At 46.8% G+C, this 16,134-nt stretch overlaps 2 protein-coding genes across 5 annotated transcripts; both read left to right on the forward strand.

Moving 5' to 3' along the window:
• Positions 1 to 85: 85 nt before the first annotated feature.
• Positions 86 to 12,753, forward strand: trim33 (tripartite motif containing 33). 4 transcript variants are annotated; one of them, XM_053849982.1, is made up of 21 exons: positions 86 to 780; positions 4,556 to 4,674; positions 5,256 to 5,409; positions 5,675 to 5,807; positions 5,881 to 5,997; positions 6,082 to 6,196; positions 6,264 to 6,410; positions 6,478 to 6,595; positions 6,709 to 6,977; positions 7,810 to 7,989; positions 8,505 to 8,561; positions 8,749 to 8,949; positions 9,034 to 9,130; positions 9,216 to 9,279; positions 9,363 to 9,516; positions 9,594 to 10,000; positions 10,594 to 10,705; positions 10,767 to 10,841; positions 10,926 to 11,078; positions 11,485 to 11,535; positions 11,769 to 12,753. In XM_053849982.1, the coding sequence occupies exons 1-21, from the start codon at positions 222 to 224 to the stop codon at positions 11,994 to 11,996; spliced, it is 3,510 nt and encodes a 1,169-aa protein (XP_053705957.1). In that variant the 5' UTR covers positions 86 to 221; the 3' UTR covers positions 11,997 to 12,753. The 4 variants fall into 4 exon arrangements, with proteins under 4 accessions (XP_053705957.1, XP_053705956.1, XP_053705958.1 ...); XM_053849981.1 differs by having other exon boundaries at positions 91 to 780; positions 9,034 to 9,151; positions 11,769 to 12,752; XM_053849983.1 differs by lacking the exon at positions 11,485 to 11,535 and having other exon boundaries at positions 94 to 780; positions 9,034 to 9,151; positions 11,769 to 12,751.
• Positions 12,754 to 13,426: 673 nt separating this feature from the next.
• slc66a1 (solute carrier family 66 member 1) lies at positions 13,427 to 16,047 on the forward strand. Its single transcript, XM_053849228.1, has 8 exons — positions 13,427 to 13,547; positions 14,165 to 14,328; positions 14,409 to 14,538; positions 14,615 to 14,702; positions 14,830 to 14,963; positions 15,026 to 15,118; positions 15,321 to 15,506; positions 15,633 to 16,047. Exons 1-8 carry the CDS (start codon positions 13,530 to 13,532, stop codon positions 15,711 to 15,713), a joined length of 894 nt encoding a protein of 297 aa, XP_053705203.1. The 5' UTR covers positions 13,427 to 13,529; the 3' UTR covers positions 15,714 to 16,047.
• Positions 16,048 to 16,134: the final 87 nt, after the last annotated feature.

A 16,134-nucleotide genomic window follows, 5' to 3' on the forward strand; every position in this document is an offset into this window, starting at 1 on the left:
AAGATTTATATTATTTTTCTATCTTTACTTTGACAATCATTGACACAAAATTCTTCGGGAATGTGAAAACTAGATTGCATTCGTATTGTTACGACAATTATGACTTTAATTTCATTTCGACATGTCACGTGACTGTCATTGGTTGTCACGTGTAACGTCATCACGCACACCCCGCTTCCAGAAGTTACGCAGGACGTGCAGTGGTTCAAAGAGGAAGGAAGATGGCGGATAACAAAGACGAGGGAGAGATGGAATCGCCTGCAAATTCAGACCCAGTGCCTTCGGCGCCGGTGGGCGACCTTCCAGAAGCGCCGAAAGATGTTGCAGACGCAGTCGCTGAAGAGAATAGACAGCGGGGAGACGAATCCGAGTCCCGAGATGGGGTTAACGAAGCACCGACTCCCGCCAGAGACGGAGCAGACGATAGCAGGAGCAGCAGCAGCGGCGGCGGCACTGTTGCCGCAGGAGTGGACGCTCTGAGCCCGGCCGGGGTCGCGGCTAACACCGAGGATCCAGCTACAGCTGAACCCCTGACTGCCGGGGATGCGCCTTCTGCCGGACTGACAACCGAAATGTCCCCTCCTCCTAACGCTCCGGCGGTAACCCCCGTTAATTTGCTGGATACATGCGCAGTATGTAAACAAAGTCTTCAGAGCCGTGAATGTGAGCCCAAACTTCTCCCCTGTCTGCACTCGTTCTGCCTAAAATGTATCCCCCACCCAGAGAGACAAATAAGCGTGCAGGTACCCGGACCACACGGACAAACTGACACACACATAGGTGAGATGCAAACCACTCGTTTTACCTGTGTCGGGATACGTGCGTCGATGTGCGTCCTCCTCTGACTGTTGTCATCATGTCACCCCAAATGAGAACGTGAAAGAGCTTTTACTGTTGAGAGAGAAAAAAGTGAGTCCTAACCAAGGTGTATACTGGAGCGTGACATTGCGCCTGAGTGGAGTCAAGTGCGCACGGATGTTTAGCTTAGTCAAGAAGTACATGAAAGCAGTAAATGCTGTTGCCTTTATGCACTTGATTTACATTATTTTTAACCCAGTTTGTTGGGGTTTTTTTCACCCTGGATTCGAACCATTCAAATTTTAAACAGGTTTCCAATATGAGGCTAGATTGATGCGTCCTATTCAGCCATGTGGAAGTTGCATGTGTCTTAACTTGAACTGAAAGGCGAAGCTCACAATGTGCTGGTTGATGTATGAGCCCACTCTAGTCTACAGTATCAAGCTTTGGCCAGCAAGTTTGCTGCTACAATGGGCTGAAATGAGTTTTCTCAGCAGGGTGGCTGGTCTCACCTCAAGATAAGGTGAGAGTCTCATCCATCTGGCAGAGCGAGAATCGCTGCTCCACCACCTTTCCGAAAGCCATTTGCAGTGTTTCGGGCGGTCTGGCTTATGAGGTGCTGCAGACATGCCCAACTGATGGACGCTGATGTCTTGGGGGTGTCCTTGGAAAACCTGGAGGATGTTTCTGGGAATTTAAATCCTAACTTTAAAACGTAGCAGTGTCAAGGGTTAGTAGAGTTGTCTATGCACAGCCAGCTGCAGAGCACTTTCGTAGCCCCTTCATGATGAGATGTCGACAACTGTTTATCGTCACTATGACCTTTGTTGTTTTCTGGAGCGCTTGTTCCTCCTAAAGTCTCCTGCTTCTCCTGTTTTACCAGCTGTTGTCTTAGATCAGGCTCTCCTTCGTCTGGTTTGAAATTCTTTGCAGCTGAAGTTGAATGGAATCCAATCCCGAAACAACTCAATTTTGCAAAGTCGAAGCCTTGACTCACTTTTAAATTGACCCAGACTCGCCAAAGTATGACTCACAACTCAAGAAGTGTGAGTCATCAAGTGGATGACTCAAAGTATGACTCACCACTTCATGCCCATGACTCATAACCACATTACTGTCCAAATAAGTCTATTAAACCATAAAAGTTTGATGAACTAGCGCCCACTCACTATGACAAAGGTTTGACTAACAAGCCTCTGACTCGTGATCTGTATCCCGACTGGTCATCAGGACTTGTGAGGAGGAACTCAGCCTGTCTGTCCACCAGTAGAGCCACCTGATTCCTGACCCAGGCTGACGGCTTGTCCAGCAGAAACTCAACAACACTCAACGCTTGAGTCAGTTTAGACCGGTCTGACTCACAACCAGAGCTGTTATTTCCAACCCACCATTATTGTTGACCATGAACAGTCCTGCCATCAATGCGGTCTGACTACCACTACTGAAGTTAGCTATCCGAGTCACGACGGACTTGTGTGACCTCTGACCTTCCATTAGTTCTGGGTGGTGTGGAATGGTTCTCCATACAATTTCCTGGCTTTAGTTTTAGGTTTGACGAAAGCACTTGAATGGTGTCTCTCACATGATCCCTGGTGAGAGAAAGTGAGTATAATGGTATCTGTTGTGCCAGTGGACAGAAGTGATAGTGTTCCCTTCGCCTCAATCTTTCTCACGTTTTCCCACTCAATTTGGTGATTTCTGGCACCAGCGAGAGGAACCATCTGATCATCAATTCTGTATTAGACGTCTGGGAAGCTGGTGTGTGCACAGATGACATTTCCGTACAGTCAGTAAAAAGGTGAATGACAGCCTTTCTCTTTCAAATATATGCATCTGAAACGGGTTTCAGATCGGCTTCCTGTTTTGGTGAAGAGACACCTGAACCAGACCGCTGAGCCACTCGCTGACCTTGTGCCCCGAGCGCTTCCCCTGTGCAGCCCAGCTGACAGGATGGCTGGGGACTATTGCAAAACCGACGTGCGGGTCGGGTGACAGATGCAGCGAAGGGGCCACTGTGCCAAAGTGCTGTCACCAGGAGAATTCAACTTGATATCGGGAGGTTTAAAGATGTAAATGCTGAAGAGATATTCTGGCCCATATTGACACTTTTAGTTTGGCATTATCTATGGATCAGACAGGGAAAGCCTCATGAATGTGCTGACAGTGAAAGATGAAGATCTTGGGCCCAGAGCATTTAACTGGTAGATGATGATCCAAATGCAAGTTGCCCAGTACTTTAATTTGGACATGATGGCTATCACTGCCTTGTTACTGAGAGTTTCAAGACCTCTTTCTTAGGTTGCACCAAGCATCACCGGAGTGGATTATTTCCCTCAAATCTTCTCTATTGCCAGGAGCTCACACCTTTCTAACACAATTGCTGTATCAGAGGGTGCTGAAAAATATGATTACGCAAGTGTGATGGTCCCTCACTGAAGGTGCGAGGCCCCGGATAAAAGGGTTTGATGGAGAAAATCGATGCCTTTTTGAAGTGATTCTGTTGAGGAAAGTAAAAAATGACATGTATGGGGGTTGATTTCTCCAGGTTAAATAGATCACCCTCCTCAATTAAAAAAAAAAATTGCGTCATTTGTTCACTGGTTTAAATGCTTCAGATGTTCTCCATCTAAAGAGAGTCTCCAGAGGGAAGCAGCCTTTCTTCTGACTGAGGTTTTGAAGTTGAGCTGCAGCACACTGGCATTTTTATTGAGTCTAAACTTCAATATTATAGTCAGGAATCGTACTGAACAATGACATCGGTTCTTATCTTTCCAACTGAGTTTGAATCTAAATTCACTTGAGTTGAGAAGTGGTTTGCGCTGGACTGTGATTCTTCGTCTTATACATGGTTGCACGTTTTCCGTTCTGAAAGGTGAACATTGTAAACAGTAGACAGCTGAGGTCGCTGGAACTGTCGAGCTGGAAGGACAGATGACCGTGAAGTAGAGCACGCTTCTTCAGTTTTTCTGCCAACGTAAAGCCCTTGCGAAATCAACGTTTACATCCATTATCACTTGTCCTATATGTCGACTTGGTTAATCTTTAATCTGGTGCTCAGATAGAAAAGGAAATTCTGGACTTGTTTCTGAGGGTTCCTCCCTTCAGATGATGGCAGGAGCAAGTGCTGTGTACTTCCCAGATGAGTCTGGCTGCATGCAGGCCGGTGCATGTGCGGTCACATACGTGGGGTGGGGGGTGGTGTTCTCTCATCACCACACATTCAGTCCAGCTGCACCCACAACCTATGAGCGAGAGACCCACACAGCTGGAGATCACACAAACCGGCTGTGAGCTGCTCAAACCAGCGCAGGCCAGCTCCAACCGGTTCACACTGGTTCGAGCTCCTCTGTGTGATTTATTGGTGGGGAGATATGGGGGAGCAGGGGGTGGGAGGTGTGACTCTCCATTCATCTGTCTTAAAGAAATAAAAAAACATCTTCATGCCCTATTAAGTGTCGGAATTGAATTACCGGAGTAATTAACTTTTGATAATTTCCGCTGCCAGCTATGATGATTGAATCAAAATGGCCGTCATGTGATTTCATATTCCCAATGCAGAGGATGGTGAGATTGAATTTAACTTGGTTGAACCCTTTAAATAAGCCCTTGTGCGTTGGCTGTGGGGAACTATTAAGAAGGTTAGAGATGTATTTCAATGCAACTGAGGACCATCTGCTGAGGGCGTCTTCTTCTCCATGTTCATGAACGGGCTGGAAAGTTAACCCTGCACTGACTGCTTCACTTTTTCTGTTGCCAGTGAATGTAATGCGCTGCGCCGTGTGCCACCAGGACTACAAACAGAGCGATATCATCGACAATTACTTTGTAAAAGACACTTCAGAGTCGACCAACACGTCCGACGAGAAGTCTGCACAGGTGAGTCGCACCCTTGTTGATGGGTCTTTGAGGATGTTTGCGCTTTGTTTTGCTCCTTAAGTGTGGAAAAAATAATGCTATTTTACTTTGTAAATCTGTGTCGACAAATGTGTGCTCACCAATATAGTTCAGTCCAACTGTGGTAAGCACTGACTCAAGTACACCGTTGTACTGTTCATGGGGTTTGACCCCAAGAAACAAGGCGAACTGGTGAAGGAAGTCATATGACTGACTATCCCAAGACTTGATATATGGAGAGTGATCGTCATTGTTTTGCCAGATGTCTTGTTCACTTGAACACACCAGCTGAGATCACTCTGGTTGTTGATCTGGACCAGCGTCCTCTGCACATGCACGAGGTCAGAGCATGCTTCCTTGGAGGAAACCTTTTAAGTGCTCTGAACAGCATACTTGAAGAGTCAGACTCTTGATCGGTTGGTTGTAGGACCGAGTGGTATTTGAAGTGAAGCCACCTGCTCATATGCCTTAAATACTGCGACAGAAGTAAATTTAACCTATAAAAACCCCACTATTATTTATTTAGCTTGAACTTGACGTCTCTGACACTTGTTTTTGCCCAGGTGTGTACAAGCTGCGAGGACAATGCTGGAACCACAGGCTTCTGTGTAGAATGTGGAGAGTGGCTCTGCCAAACTTGCGTGGAAGCCCACCAGCGAGTCAAAATTACGAAGGACCACAAGATTCGCACTAAAGAGGACGCTAACAAAGCTTCGGGTACGTCTGCTTGAATGGGCTGAGTCGGGAAGTCAATGCAGCGTCAGGTATAATAGATGAGTGGTGCGTTTTGGTAGTGGTTGAAGATGAGCGTGTGTGTTGTGGTGAGATTGTTTATGGGGGTGTGTGTGCTTCAGTTAGAAAATGTTCTGGTCGAAGGTTGTGCTTCATCCTCATCTGTCTAATGTGTGGTTGAATATTATTGACAATCACTTCTTATGGGTTGTGTCTCTACCTCGCAATGATCGCGGCTCTATAACTTCAGATACGACGGGCCCGCCCGGACAGAGACCCGTGTTCTGTCCCATCCACAGGCAGGAGCCCTTGAAGCTTTTTTGTGAAACGTGCGACACCCTGACATGTCGGGACTGTCAGCTGCTGGAACACAAGGAACACAGGTACAGCCTCAAATGATCTGACCTCACCTGGTTTGGAGTCAGCTCCCTTAAAGCTTCTGTTGTTGATGCCCAGGTATCAGTTCTTAGAGGAAGCGTTCCAGAATCAGAAGGGAATCATTGAGAGCACAATGGCCAAGCTACAAGACAAGAAGAACTATGTCCACTATTCTGTCTCTCAAGTGCAAAGCAGGTGACTCTTTCATGAACGTCACGGCGGCTGCTTTACTTGTGTCGGTTTGTTCCTAATTGAGGTGTTTGTCTTTGTCAAATCCAGATTAAAGGAGCTGAATGAAACCCACAAGAAGGTGGAGCGGGAGATCAAAATAGCTGTCTTCACTCTTATTAATGAAATTAACAAGAAGGGAAAGTCCTTGCTCCAAAACCTTGAGGTAAGACGATTACTACTACCTGTTTTGTTTGTTCTGTCGCTGGTTCAATCCTGCCTTTTCCTTGCAGAATGTGACCAAGGAGCGCAGCATTCGACTTGTCGCTCAGCATAAAGACACCGCTCAGCTGGCGCAGCAGATTCAACACGTGCTCAAGTTCTGCCACTGGGCCATCAGCACCGGCAGCAGCACCGCTCTGCTCTACAGTAAACGTCTGGTTGGTTCATGCAGCGCTCCGATTCCTCAGCAGATGTTTGTGGTCCTCAATGTATATGTCTGCGCAGATTCTATTCCAACTCCGCCAGCTCTTCAAAGCCAGACTAGAACCAGCGCCTCTAGCCAACGGAGTGGTGCGCTTCTTCTGTGACCCGACCTTCTGGGCCAAAAACGTGGTCAACCTAGGTGTGTCTTTGTATTAGATTTGCCGAGTCACCCTTAATAAATGGAGCTTCAGTGAGCTGGAGTTGATGGTTACTGTCAGCGCACTCATTTCATTCAGGCTATTCTACTTCTAGGGAATTTGGTGATTGAGAAGCCACCCCCACCGGTACAACCGCCCGGCGTCATGGCCGGCGGGCCGGCCCTCACTTCAGGAAAGCATCCAGGGCAGATTAATCTGGCTCAGCTGCGGCTGCAGCACATGCAGCAGGCCGCCTACGCGCAGCAGAAGCAGCACCAACACCAGCAGCAGCACCAACAGCAAATCCAGCAACAGATGCGCATCGCATCCCAAATGTCGCAGCAGCACCCCAGACAGGCCGGTCCCGCTCTGGTCCAGCAGCAGGTAGGAAAAGCCAACCCTTTTCTTCTCTTCTCTACTCTACTCTTCTCTTCTCCTCTATTGTCGTCCTCCTCTATTCTTCTCTTCTCTTCTCCTATCTTCTTCTCTTCTCTTCTCCTCTATTCTCCTCCTCCTCCTCATGAACTTCTCCTCTAACTGAAGCTCTTCTCTCCGGAAAACACAGAACCTTTGTAAGTGCAGGAGTTCCTGGTCCACTGATCACACTGATGCACAAGACACGTGGCAGCTAGGATGATAACAACAACAACAAACATGGAGGAATCCCTGAACAAAAGCAAACAAAAGCATCTGCTTTTGTTCAGGGAGGTTTTTCACTACAAAATGGCCAGGGTTTCCACAACTCTGAATGTACTTGAAATTCTTATAAAATTGAGATTCATATACAAATATCTTCAAGACATTAAAAGAGCTTTAGTTTAAATAAACTTGAAGATAGTCACCATTGTGATTTATTGTGCTATTGTCAAACTGATGCAAAATGAACAATATTTTGTTCTTTAAATGCATGTATGGTTCCATCATCAATTGAAAAGTCGAATCCCACCCCTAATATTTTTGTGTATAGTAAGTCAGTGGTTCGCCGACAGGTTCTGTTCAGGGGGTTTGTTTAGCAGAAGGGTCAAACATGAATAAACATTTTTGCATAATACAACACACAGGGACTGGAATATTAGCATAACATGACGACCAATGTCAGTTCAACTTTAGAAGTTCTTCCACTATCAAGGTCAGAAACGTGTGGTTTTGTGTGAGCGAGTCGTTGACCTTTCGTTTTTATTAGTACTTGGAGCTCATTTTCCATCTCTGTTCTCAGCCTCCCCGACTCATCAGTATGCAGCAGATGCCGCGAGGGCCTGCGGGCATAAACGGCATGTACCCGTCCCCGCAGCAGCTGCGGCTACAAGGTTCTCCGCAGGGTCGCCTGCCCAGTAATCAGCCGAGACTCAATGGACAGCAGTATCCTCCCATGATGCAGCCGCAGATGCAGAGACAGGTGGGTACCTGCTTTCAGTATTCCAGTCAGTGTCGTGGTTTTTTTAGTGGCTCACTGTCGCAGCCGGCTGAAGAACACCAAACTAGCTAAGGCTTCTTTTGGGTCGCGAACACCTGCATGGTTGATGATTTGTCTTAAGTTAACTTTAACTTAAGTACAATGAGTGTTTTGTACTCAGCTCAAAAGACCAAAAGACCATGTTTCCATGCAACCCAATGGAGTTTCTTTGGGGGATTGAAATGTTGAGAAAGTAAAATAAATGTTGTATTATTGTGAATCTTGAGGGATTGTTTGAAGGCAGGATTATCTTTTTGAGACAGAAAAGCAGCAGTCTTCCAGCCCATCTCATGTGTATTTAACTCTGCTTCTACCGCATTCACCTTTCCTCCTGACATATGAAGGAGATCCTTAAAATACACACTGATTCAATGGTGCTTCGACTGCCTGCATGTGAGATTAGATGAGAGAAAAAAAAACACACGACTATATCCAGCCCCTTTTGTCTCTGTGTCCAGATGTCTATAGAATCTGAGATGAGCCACCAAAGGTTTCGTTTCTTACTGCAATCCGGGGTTTGGCACTTTTTTCTTACTTTATGTGTGTGTCTTGTGCAAGCATGTTTTCTCACGTACTTGCATGGTAATGCAACTGACATGCTGTTTTTTGTCAGAGGTCGCCCGAGACGACGTTAATGTGGCTTCTCCTTTTGTTTTCCCGTCCTCTTTCCCCCCCGACGCTCTTCCCGTCTGTCACATGCAGCATTCTAACCCCGGGCACGCTGGCCCGTTCCCAGTGGCGTCTCTCCATAATGCCAACCCCACAAGTCCCACCAGTGCCAGCATGGCTGGAGCCCATGTTCACAGAGGCCCAGCCAGCCCAGTCATCGGCCCCATCGAACTTATCCCCTCTGTCACCAACCCAGAGAACCTCCCCTGCCTTCCAGAGATCCCGCCCATCCAGGTGTGAACTTGACTTTCAAACTTCCGATTTCATCTGTTTTTTCTTTAAATAAAAATATACATTTTTTAAATCTAATTTTTCTAGCTGGAAGATGCTGGATCAAGCAACCTCGGACACCTCTTGTCTCGCTACATTACGGCAAGCACACAACAAGCTTCTTTGGACATGATCGCCTCCCCTGGTCTGTCGCCTGGATCTTCAGGTTTCTGCCCTCAGTGATCAGAACACTGTTATTTCTAAGTCTAAACATTCACACTGTGTCGCAGGTCTGTCCAGCTCACACACGCCTGCGAGACCCTCCAGCACATCAAGCACAGGCAGCAGAGGCAGGTAGGAAGACGTCAGTGCGGAGTGTTGCCAGCAGGTGGTGCTATGGCTCAGAATATTGTCTGACCCACGGTTCTTTTATTCAGCTCTAGTTCAGCAGGAAAAGCAGGGACGGGAAGCGGAGCCGGGGTGGAGGCGGTGCGGGTAAAGCAAGAACCAGGAACTGAAGATAGCTCCACGTGCACGACTTCGTCTGTGAAAACGGAGCGCAACAAGGATGCAGGCAGGAGCGCCTGCATGGTGAGAGTCCAATAAGTTTGTTCTCAATTCCCAAGCCCTTGTCTGATTTGATGGCCAACAAACGGTGTCTTCCTCAGATGAGCAGCCCCGAGAACAGCCCTTTGCCAGTTTTAGGAGTCGTATCAGCTGGTCAAGATGCTCTTAAGATCCTAGGGGAACACATGAAGACGGAGCCGCTGACCGAACTCGGATGTTCCGGACTTAACGGCTCCAGTTCGTCTTCTATGGACTTTAATTTCCACAACCTGCTGAACGCCGAGAGCGCCGGCGGCACGACGGTGACCGGACTCACAAACGGAAATGCAAGCAATCCAACGGAGAACCAGACGTCGACACAAACTGGCAACTCAGCTGGGAAGGAGGACGACCCCAACGAAGACTGGTGTGCTGTGTGCATCAACGGAGGCGACCTGCTGTGCTGCGACCGCTGCCCCAAAGTGTTCCACATGAAGTGCCACGTGCCCACCATCAAAATATTTCCAAAGTGAGTAGTAACTGCTTCCTTGTTTAACGCACCACACACCCAAGTTATTCTGTTACTGACTCGTGGCTGGCTCAAAATGTTGCAGTAATCCAGAACCTCGCTGTCAATCTGATAATCATTCAGTCTAGCAGGACATGTGAAAGTGAGTCCAGACCTCAAACACATCATCATGAACTTTGCACCATCGGGGTCCAGACGTTTGCCAGAACGTTGTTCTGTCACGTCCGGTTCAGATAACGCAAGATATTTGTACCAACTCGTCGAGTCTGTGAATTGTTCTGTGAAATGTTCCCTCACAGGGGAGCAAAAATTGAAGAGAATTCTGCACATAAACGTGGCTAGATGTTGACTTTGCTATCTATCTATCTGGTGGGAATGTACAGGGAGAGATACTACTCGGTTGCTCCTCATCCCTTCAGTGGCCTTTTAAAAACGTAACATTTTTTTGTTTTCCCAGCATGTTCAGATTTTACTGGCTGAGTTAGCGGGTATATCAGAAATACTCTAGTTTCTCCTCCGTAAATTAGGCAAAAAAATCTGCTCTGCACCAGGACTATTCCAGAATCCCATGTAAACATGTTGCTTTCCTCCAGGGGCGACTTCCTCTGCACGTTTTGCCGAAGTCTGACGAGTCCAGAGATCGAGTACTGTGACAACAGCAGGAGAATGAAAGGAGATCAAGTCCTGAGTCCTGAAGACCAAAGGGTGCGTGTGGACTGCATTTGTTCTGATGATTTTTTTTGTTTAAATTTTGCGACATTTTCAGAAATGTGAGCGCCTCCTTCTGTACATCTTCTGCCACGAGCTCAGCGTTAGCTTCAGGGAGCCTGTTCCTACCTCTGTAAGTTGTGATGCTTTCATCTCTGGTGCCAACTGCCTCCTGCTAGTCTGACTCAGACATCTGCCCTCCGCTTCACTTTCAAAGGTGCCAAACTACTATAAGATCATCAAGCATCCCATGGACCTGAAGAAGGTGAAGAAAAAGCTTCAGATGCGGAGTTCCCAGTACTATCAGTCCCTGCAGGAGTTTGTGTCCGACATGCGTACAGTCTTCCGAAACTGCGCCAAGTACAACGAGGTAGGTCGCATGAGTCCTGCCTCGCCTCCCAGCTTGGCGCATGGCGTGAATGTCTGAAATCAAAACGTGACATTCCAAACAGTCACTCACGATTTTCACCCGATGAATAAATGCATCCTATAAGAAACCAATTTTACAGATAATGCAGAAACCGATGAATGATATTTCATTAACACGTGAATTAACCCCCACTAGTTTTGTGTATCCTGAATCACTGCAGCTTCAACTCACCATCTAACAGAAATGATCATCTGCACATTTAAATGGGGCGTTCATATTGATATCTTAATCCAGTTCATTTTTTTGCTTGTGTTCATGTCGTTGAGCAAGAGAGACCGCACACGGTGCTTCTGCTGTCGTCTCTTGCGCCACTGTCTTTGTTGATAATATCATTGCCCCTTTTTAGATTTCACGAATAATCCAGGTTTATGATGAGGAGAGAAAGATTAATATGGAGGTAAGCAGTCTGGAAGAGAGCGAACTTGAACGTTCCGCGAGGCTCCACGAAATGTTCCTGCTCTGCTCACAGACCCACTTTACATCTGTAAGAAATGTAAGCGTCACCTAGCCAGGCGACATTTCCTGGAGCCTCGGCGGAGCGGAGCAGACAGATCACCTCTGACGGTGGGGGGGTTCCTGGAGAGCCTGGATCTCAACCACACCTCACGACCTTCCTCCTCGCCTCTTCAGGTGGGATCCGAGATGGCCAACACCGGCAAAGCGGTGAGCGTCTACTTTGAAGAGAAGCTGGAGGCCATCTTCCCGGGGCAGACCTTTCCTGAAACCCCCGAGCCCGAGTCCACGGCGACCGAGGAGAAGCAGGACGTGGAATCTGACGACTCCGGCGACGACTTTGTTCAGCCCAGGCGCAAACGGTTAAAACTCATACAGGAGGAGGACGTGCTTCACATCAAGTGAGGGAACCTGAGGAAGGACAGAGCAGTCTTCCCATATCACTTGTGTGTGAGGAGGGGAAACTACAAGGTCAAAGAACAGCTGCCTTCACTGAAATCCTGCATCGTTTCCATGGACTCTTGTACATACTTTGTGTTTGGACTTTTTTTGTTAAATTAACAAATGTTGGGTTTTTTTAATCGCCCGTTTTGTTGTGGACTCGATGTGTTCTGTAAAGCATCCCCCTCCTCTCCATGTATAATATCTCAACACTGTAACCTGCCGCTCATTTGTATGGACGAGTGTAAATAAGAGTTTAGCTGACTGAAGGTATTCCTGCAGTATACGCGTGTCATGGATACAACCACGGAAATATATTAAAGAGATTGTGAAGAGTTCCGGGAGCATCTGTGTCTCTTAAACCGTTTTGGCCAAAGGCGGCAGACACCCTGGAAAGGTCACCTGTAAACTTATTTGACTTGTCTCAAAGGGCTTCCTACATCGTCTGTGAACCGTCTACATGTGACTTCAAAGTTCGGCGCTGACATCAGCGCAGTCTTTTGCTGAGTGGTAGGTTTGAGTTGGTCAGGTGACTCCTTCACTGAAGGAAGGAAGTCAGGTTTATCTTTCTCCTTAAGGCAGACATTGGATTCCTCTCTTGATAGGTTTGATTGTTCCGTCTTGGTTCAGCCATGTGGGGGGGAGACTTCTTGTAAGTGCTCTTGTATCGTTGGTTGTATCACACATTTTAAATTGAGCTTCTTAGGTGTCTGCATATAGCAGACAAGACATATAAAAAAGATCGAATATAAATTTTAAGAAGCTTCATGATACGATCTGATAAAATTATAATTCGTTTGTATTGAAAATGACGCTTTGAAAAGAGCACTTGGTTGAACTTGAAGATGCTCATGTCTGCTGCACGTGCCGCCTTCACGGCTGCACACAAAAATGCTGCTCTTGCAGGGAACCTCTGGGGCCTCCCGGAGGAACGTTGGTCCGAGAGCGGGAAGTGACGAGCTGCGGCATGTGAGGGCCGCGTGCGAAGTGTTGGATGCCATTGTATTTTAATGTGGGCTGAGAGCGAAGTTCAGGACGGTTGAAGAGGCAATCCATTAAAAAGGACGATCCGATCACTGCCAGTTAGCAGCGCGACTCTCCTCGGGATTAGGTGTGAAAAGTGGCCGACGATGATTTGAGCAGATTATCGTCCTCTAATCATCGGTCGATTAGCGATGATTAATTGGTTTCGGTCCAACTTTCCTTTTCACCGAGAAAAGCATTTCCGATGCATAAAATTAAAAAAAATATTTTTCAAAAATAGACGCATTAAATAACAAGAGTTTTATTCTCCCATAGAAATATTGTGTTATGGAAATATTTAATCAAATAACGCTGTGATTTTTTTTTTTTTTGAGTTTCACCGCAGTGCTGAGCTCACGTGACTGCCCGCCCACGTGACGTCAGACAAGAGCCAATCAGAGCGCTGACAAGAGAGCTTGTTTACCGTCCGCTTCCGTGTTTCTCCTCAGTGTTGTTCCATCGGAGCCCAGCGCGATGTCGTCTTCCCTGCAGGTAAGAAAGCGTTAGGAGACACAGACTAAAGCGAGACGGCGCTTTTTTTTCTTCCGTTCATATATGTTGACGTAAAACCGGTCAGTTTGTGCCGTATCTTACAGCTGATTTCTTCTTTAAACTGTCCTGTAAAAGGCAAGTGGGTCGTGATGTGGTATAATATGTAGAATTTTTTTCTTTTTTTTTCGTCTTATTGTTGATGTAATCCGTGGATTAGCCTCGGTATGTGGTTTCATGTTAACTCAAGACGTAGATTCAACTTTGAACCCGGGGAATACACTTGTAATACATCGATCACGTGCATTCTTTAGTTAATACGACGGATAACTCGTGTTTTAAAAAAAAAATACAAATAGCGTAATGGCAAACAGAACAATGCTAACGTTGTGTCTCATGACTGATAATACAGCAAAGGTTAGCCTGAATATGAAACCACAACCCACGGATGATATCAAAAGTTCCTCATTGAAGACGTGTCAACATCCTGTTCTGTTTCAACTGTGTCGCTAAAGTGACTCCACGCACCTCAGAATGGCAGGAGCTGGTGGTGGGACATGATCTGGGGTTGCCTCCTCAAGTCAAGTAAAGAGACATTAAAGGCTGTTCTGTCTCCGCAGCATTTTTTCGGAGGGACCTCTGATGGAAACTTCACCACATTGTGTCCCAACGGTTCCCGGTGGGTCTGGGACGGACTGGGAGAATGTGCAGTGGACGGCAGAGACATGGCCAGCGTCTACCTGGGCTTGTTCTCCATCCTCTGCTTCATGGTGTCCTCACTACCGTAAGTCGTTCTCAGAAGGGGGATAAGTTCGCTGCAGTGTCTGGATTATAAACAATCATATTTTAAATGTTTTGTTTCAGTCAATACTACAGCTCCTGTAAAACGGGGAACATGGACAGCGCTCTCTCCATCTGGTTTCTGTTGTTGTGGCTCGGGGGTGACAGCTGCAACCTGGTGGGCTCTTTTCTGGCGGATCAGCTTCCCCTGCAGGTATTTTCCTCACAGAGGTCCCCAATGTGAGTGAGAGAAAGCACCTTCTTCATGCCTTGTGCTCCTTTAAATCCAGACATACACGGCCGTCTACTACGTCCTCGCTGACCTGCTGATGCTCGCCATGTACTTCTACTACAAACTGAGGAACCAGCTGAATCGACGTGAGTCTCTCTCAATAACAGCTCAATACTAAACAGCCTGTAAACAAATGACATCTTATCTCACCTCATGTCTTGACATGTGAATTGAAGTGTCTTTATTGACCGCCACTGTCTTCTCGTCCGTTAGGTACGACGACTTTAAATGTGGTGGGGGCCATCTGTGTCCTGGGTGTCACCGGGACGCTCACCTTCCCGGCTCTCGGAAGCCACCAGGAAGTTTACTCCTCCACTTTGAGAGGACGAGCTCTGCTCAGCATTAAGGTGAGTTCACCTGCTCTAGGTTTCCACAGCCCTGTCTTCTCATGGTCCGTTTGTCTCCTCAGCCTTTCACCTCGAAAGAAATCATCGGCTTCTCCATCGGATCCATCTCCTCGCTGCTCTACCTGTCGTCCAGACTCCCGCAGATGTACACTAATGTGAGTGATATGATCGTGACACACGACCATGCTACTATAACGCTTCCTGTGTTTGTGAAGGGTACAGTGATAAGAGCTTGTGCTCAGAAGAACTTGTGTGTGAGATGGTTCTGGGTTCAAGTCCCAAAGTAGCTGATGGTCTTTGTAATGTTTCCTGTGACTGTGGAAAGACTAATGTGACTTAAACACGTTCTCCCTGCAGTTCAAAAGGAAGTCAACAGAGGGTGTTTCCTACTTCCTCTTTGCTCTGATCATCGTGGGAAACACTACGTACGGCCTGAGTGTCTTGCTGAAGAACCCCGAAGATGGCCACAGCGAGCAGAGCTACCTGGTCCATCACCTGCCCTGGCTCATCGGCAGCCTCGGCACGCTGACGCTGGATCTGATCGTATCCTTTTCACTGAAATGATGTGACTGAATCGCATCAGGAGCTCCCACTTGTGGCTAATATAGTGCAACAAAAATGACTTCCACTTCTGTTTCTCTTCGAAGTTTCCTTAACGCTTTGTTTCAGATCTCCATCCAGTTCCTCGCCTACCGCAAACCGTCCCACAAGGGCACCGACGAAGAAAGGACGCCACTGATCGTGAGCTGAGCAATCCAGCGGCCATCACTACGACGACGCCTCAGACAACTATTTTTAGCTCCCCACACCGTTCGGTTTATATTTTTAAGAGTGTAAATAGTATCTTAAAGTGATGTTTTATGGTCTTGTTTGAACAGTGTAAATCAAGTGCTTTAATCATTGTACCTCCATACTTGAACTTTTGAAATTCCACTCGCTGCTCTTGCACATTTTGACGTCAGTGTGTCAGTTTGTGTTCTTAAGAAAAATATGTCTCAGCCCAACTGAGAAAAATCACATCAGATTTCTGTTTATTTACTATGAAATGATGCATTTTGGTGCTTGTAAATAAATAAAAAAAGAGCATGCTATGAAAAAAAAGACCCGTGAATGAGTCCAAATATTTTCTAAAAAGTCACGCCAGATGGAATTAAATACTAAATCTATCATG

Source organism: Synchiropus splendidus, chromosome 18, assembly GCF_027744825.2.
Source record: "Synchiropus splendidus isolate RoL2022-P1 chromosome 18, RoL_Sspl_1.0, whole genome shotgun sequence".
NCBI classification, from domain to species: domain Eukaryota; kingdom Metazoa; phylum Chordata; class Actinopteri; order Syngnathiformes; family Callionymidae; genus Synchiropus; species Synchiropus splendidus.

Coding starts and splice junctions, on each gene's coding strand:
- trim33 (XM_053849981.1), top strand. CDS start 222: ATGGCGGATAACAAAGACGAGGGAGAGATGGAATCGCCTGCAAATTCA. Junction 5,998..6,081: donor GTCTCTCAAGTGCAAAGCAG/GTGACTCTTTCA, acceptor TGTCAAATCCAG/ATTAAAGGAGCTGAATGAAA. Junction 9,152..9,215: donor TCTGTCGCCTGGATCTTCAG/GTTTCTGCCCTC, acceptor ACTGTGTCGCAG/GTCTGTCCAGCTCACACACG.
- slc66a1 (XM_053849228.1), top strand. Junction 14,703..14,829: donor GAGGAACCAGCTGAATCGAC/GTGAGTCTCTCT, acceptor CTCGTCCGTTAG/GTACGACGACTTTAAATGTG. Junction 15,507..15,632: donor CGCTGACGCTGGATCTGATC/GTATCCTTTTCA, acceptor GCTTTGTTTCAG/ATCTCCATCCAGTTCCTCGC.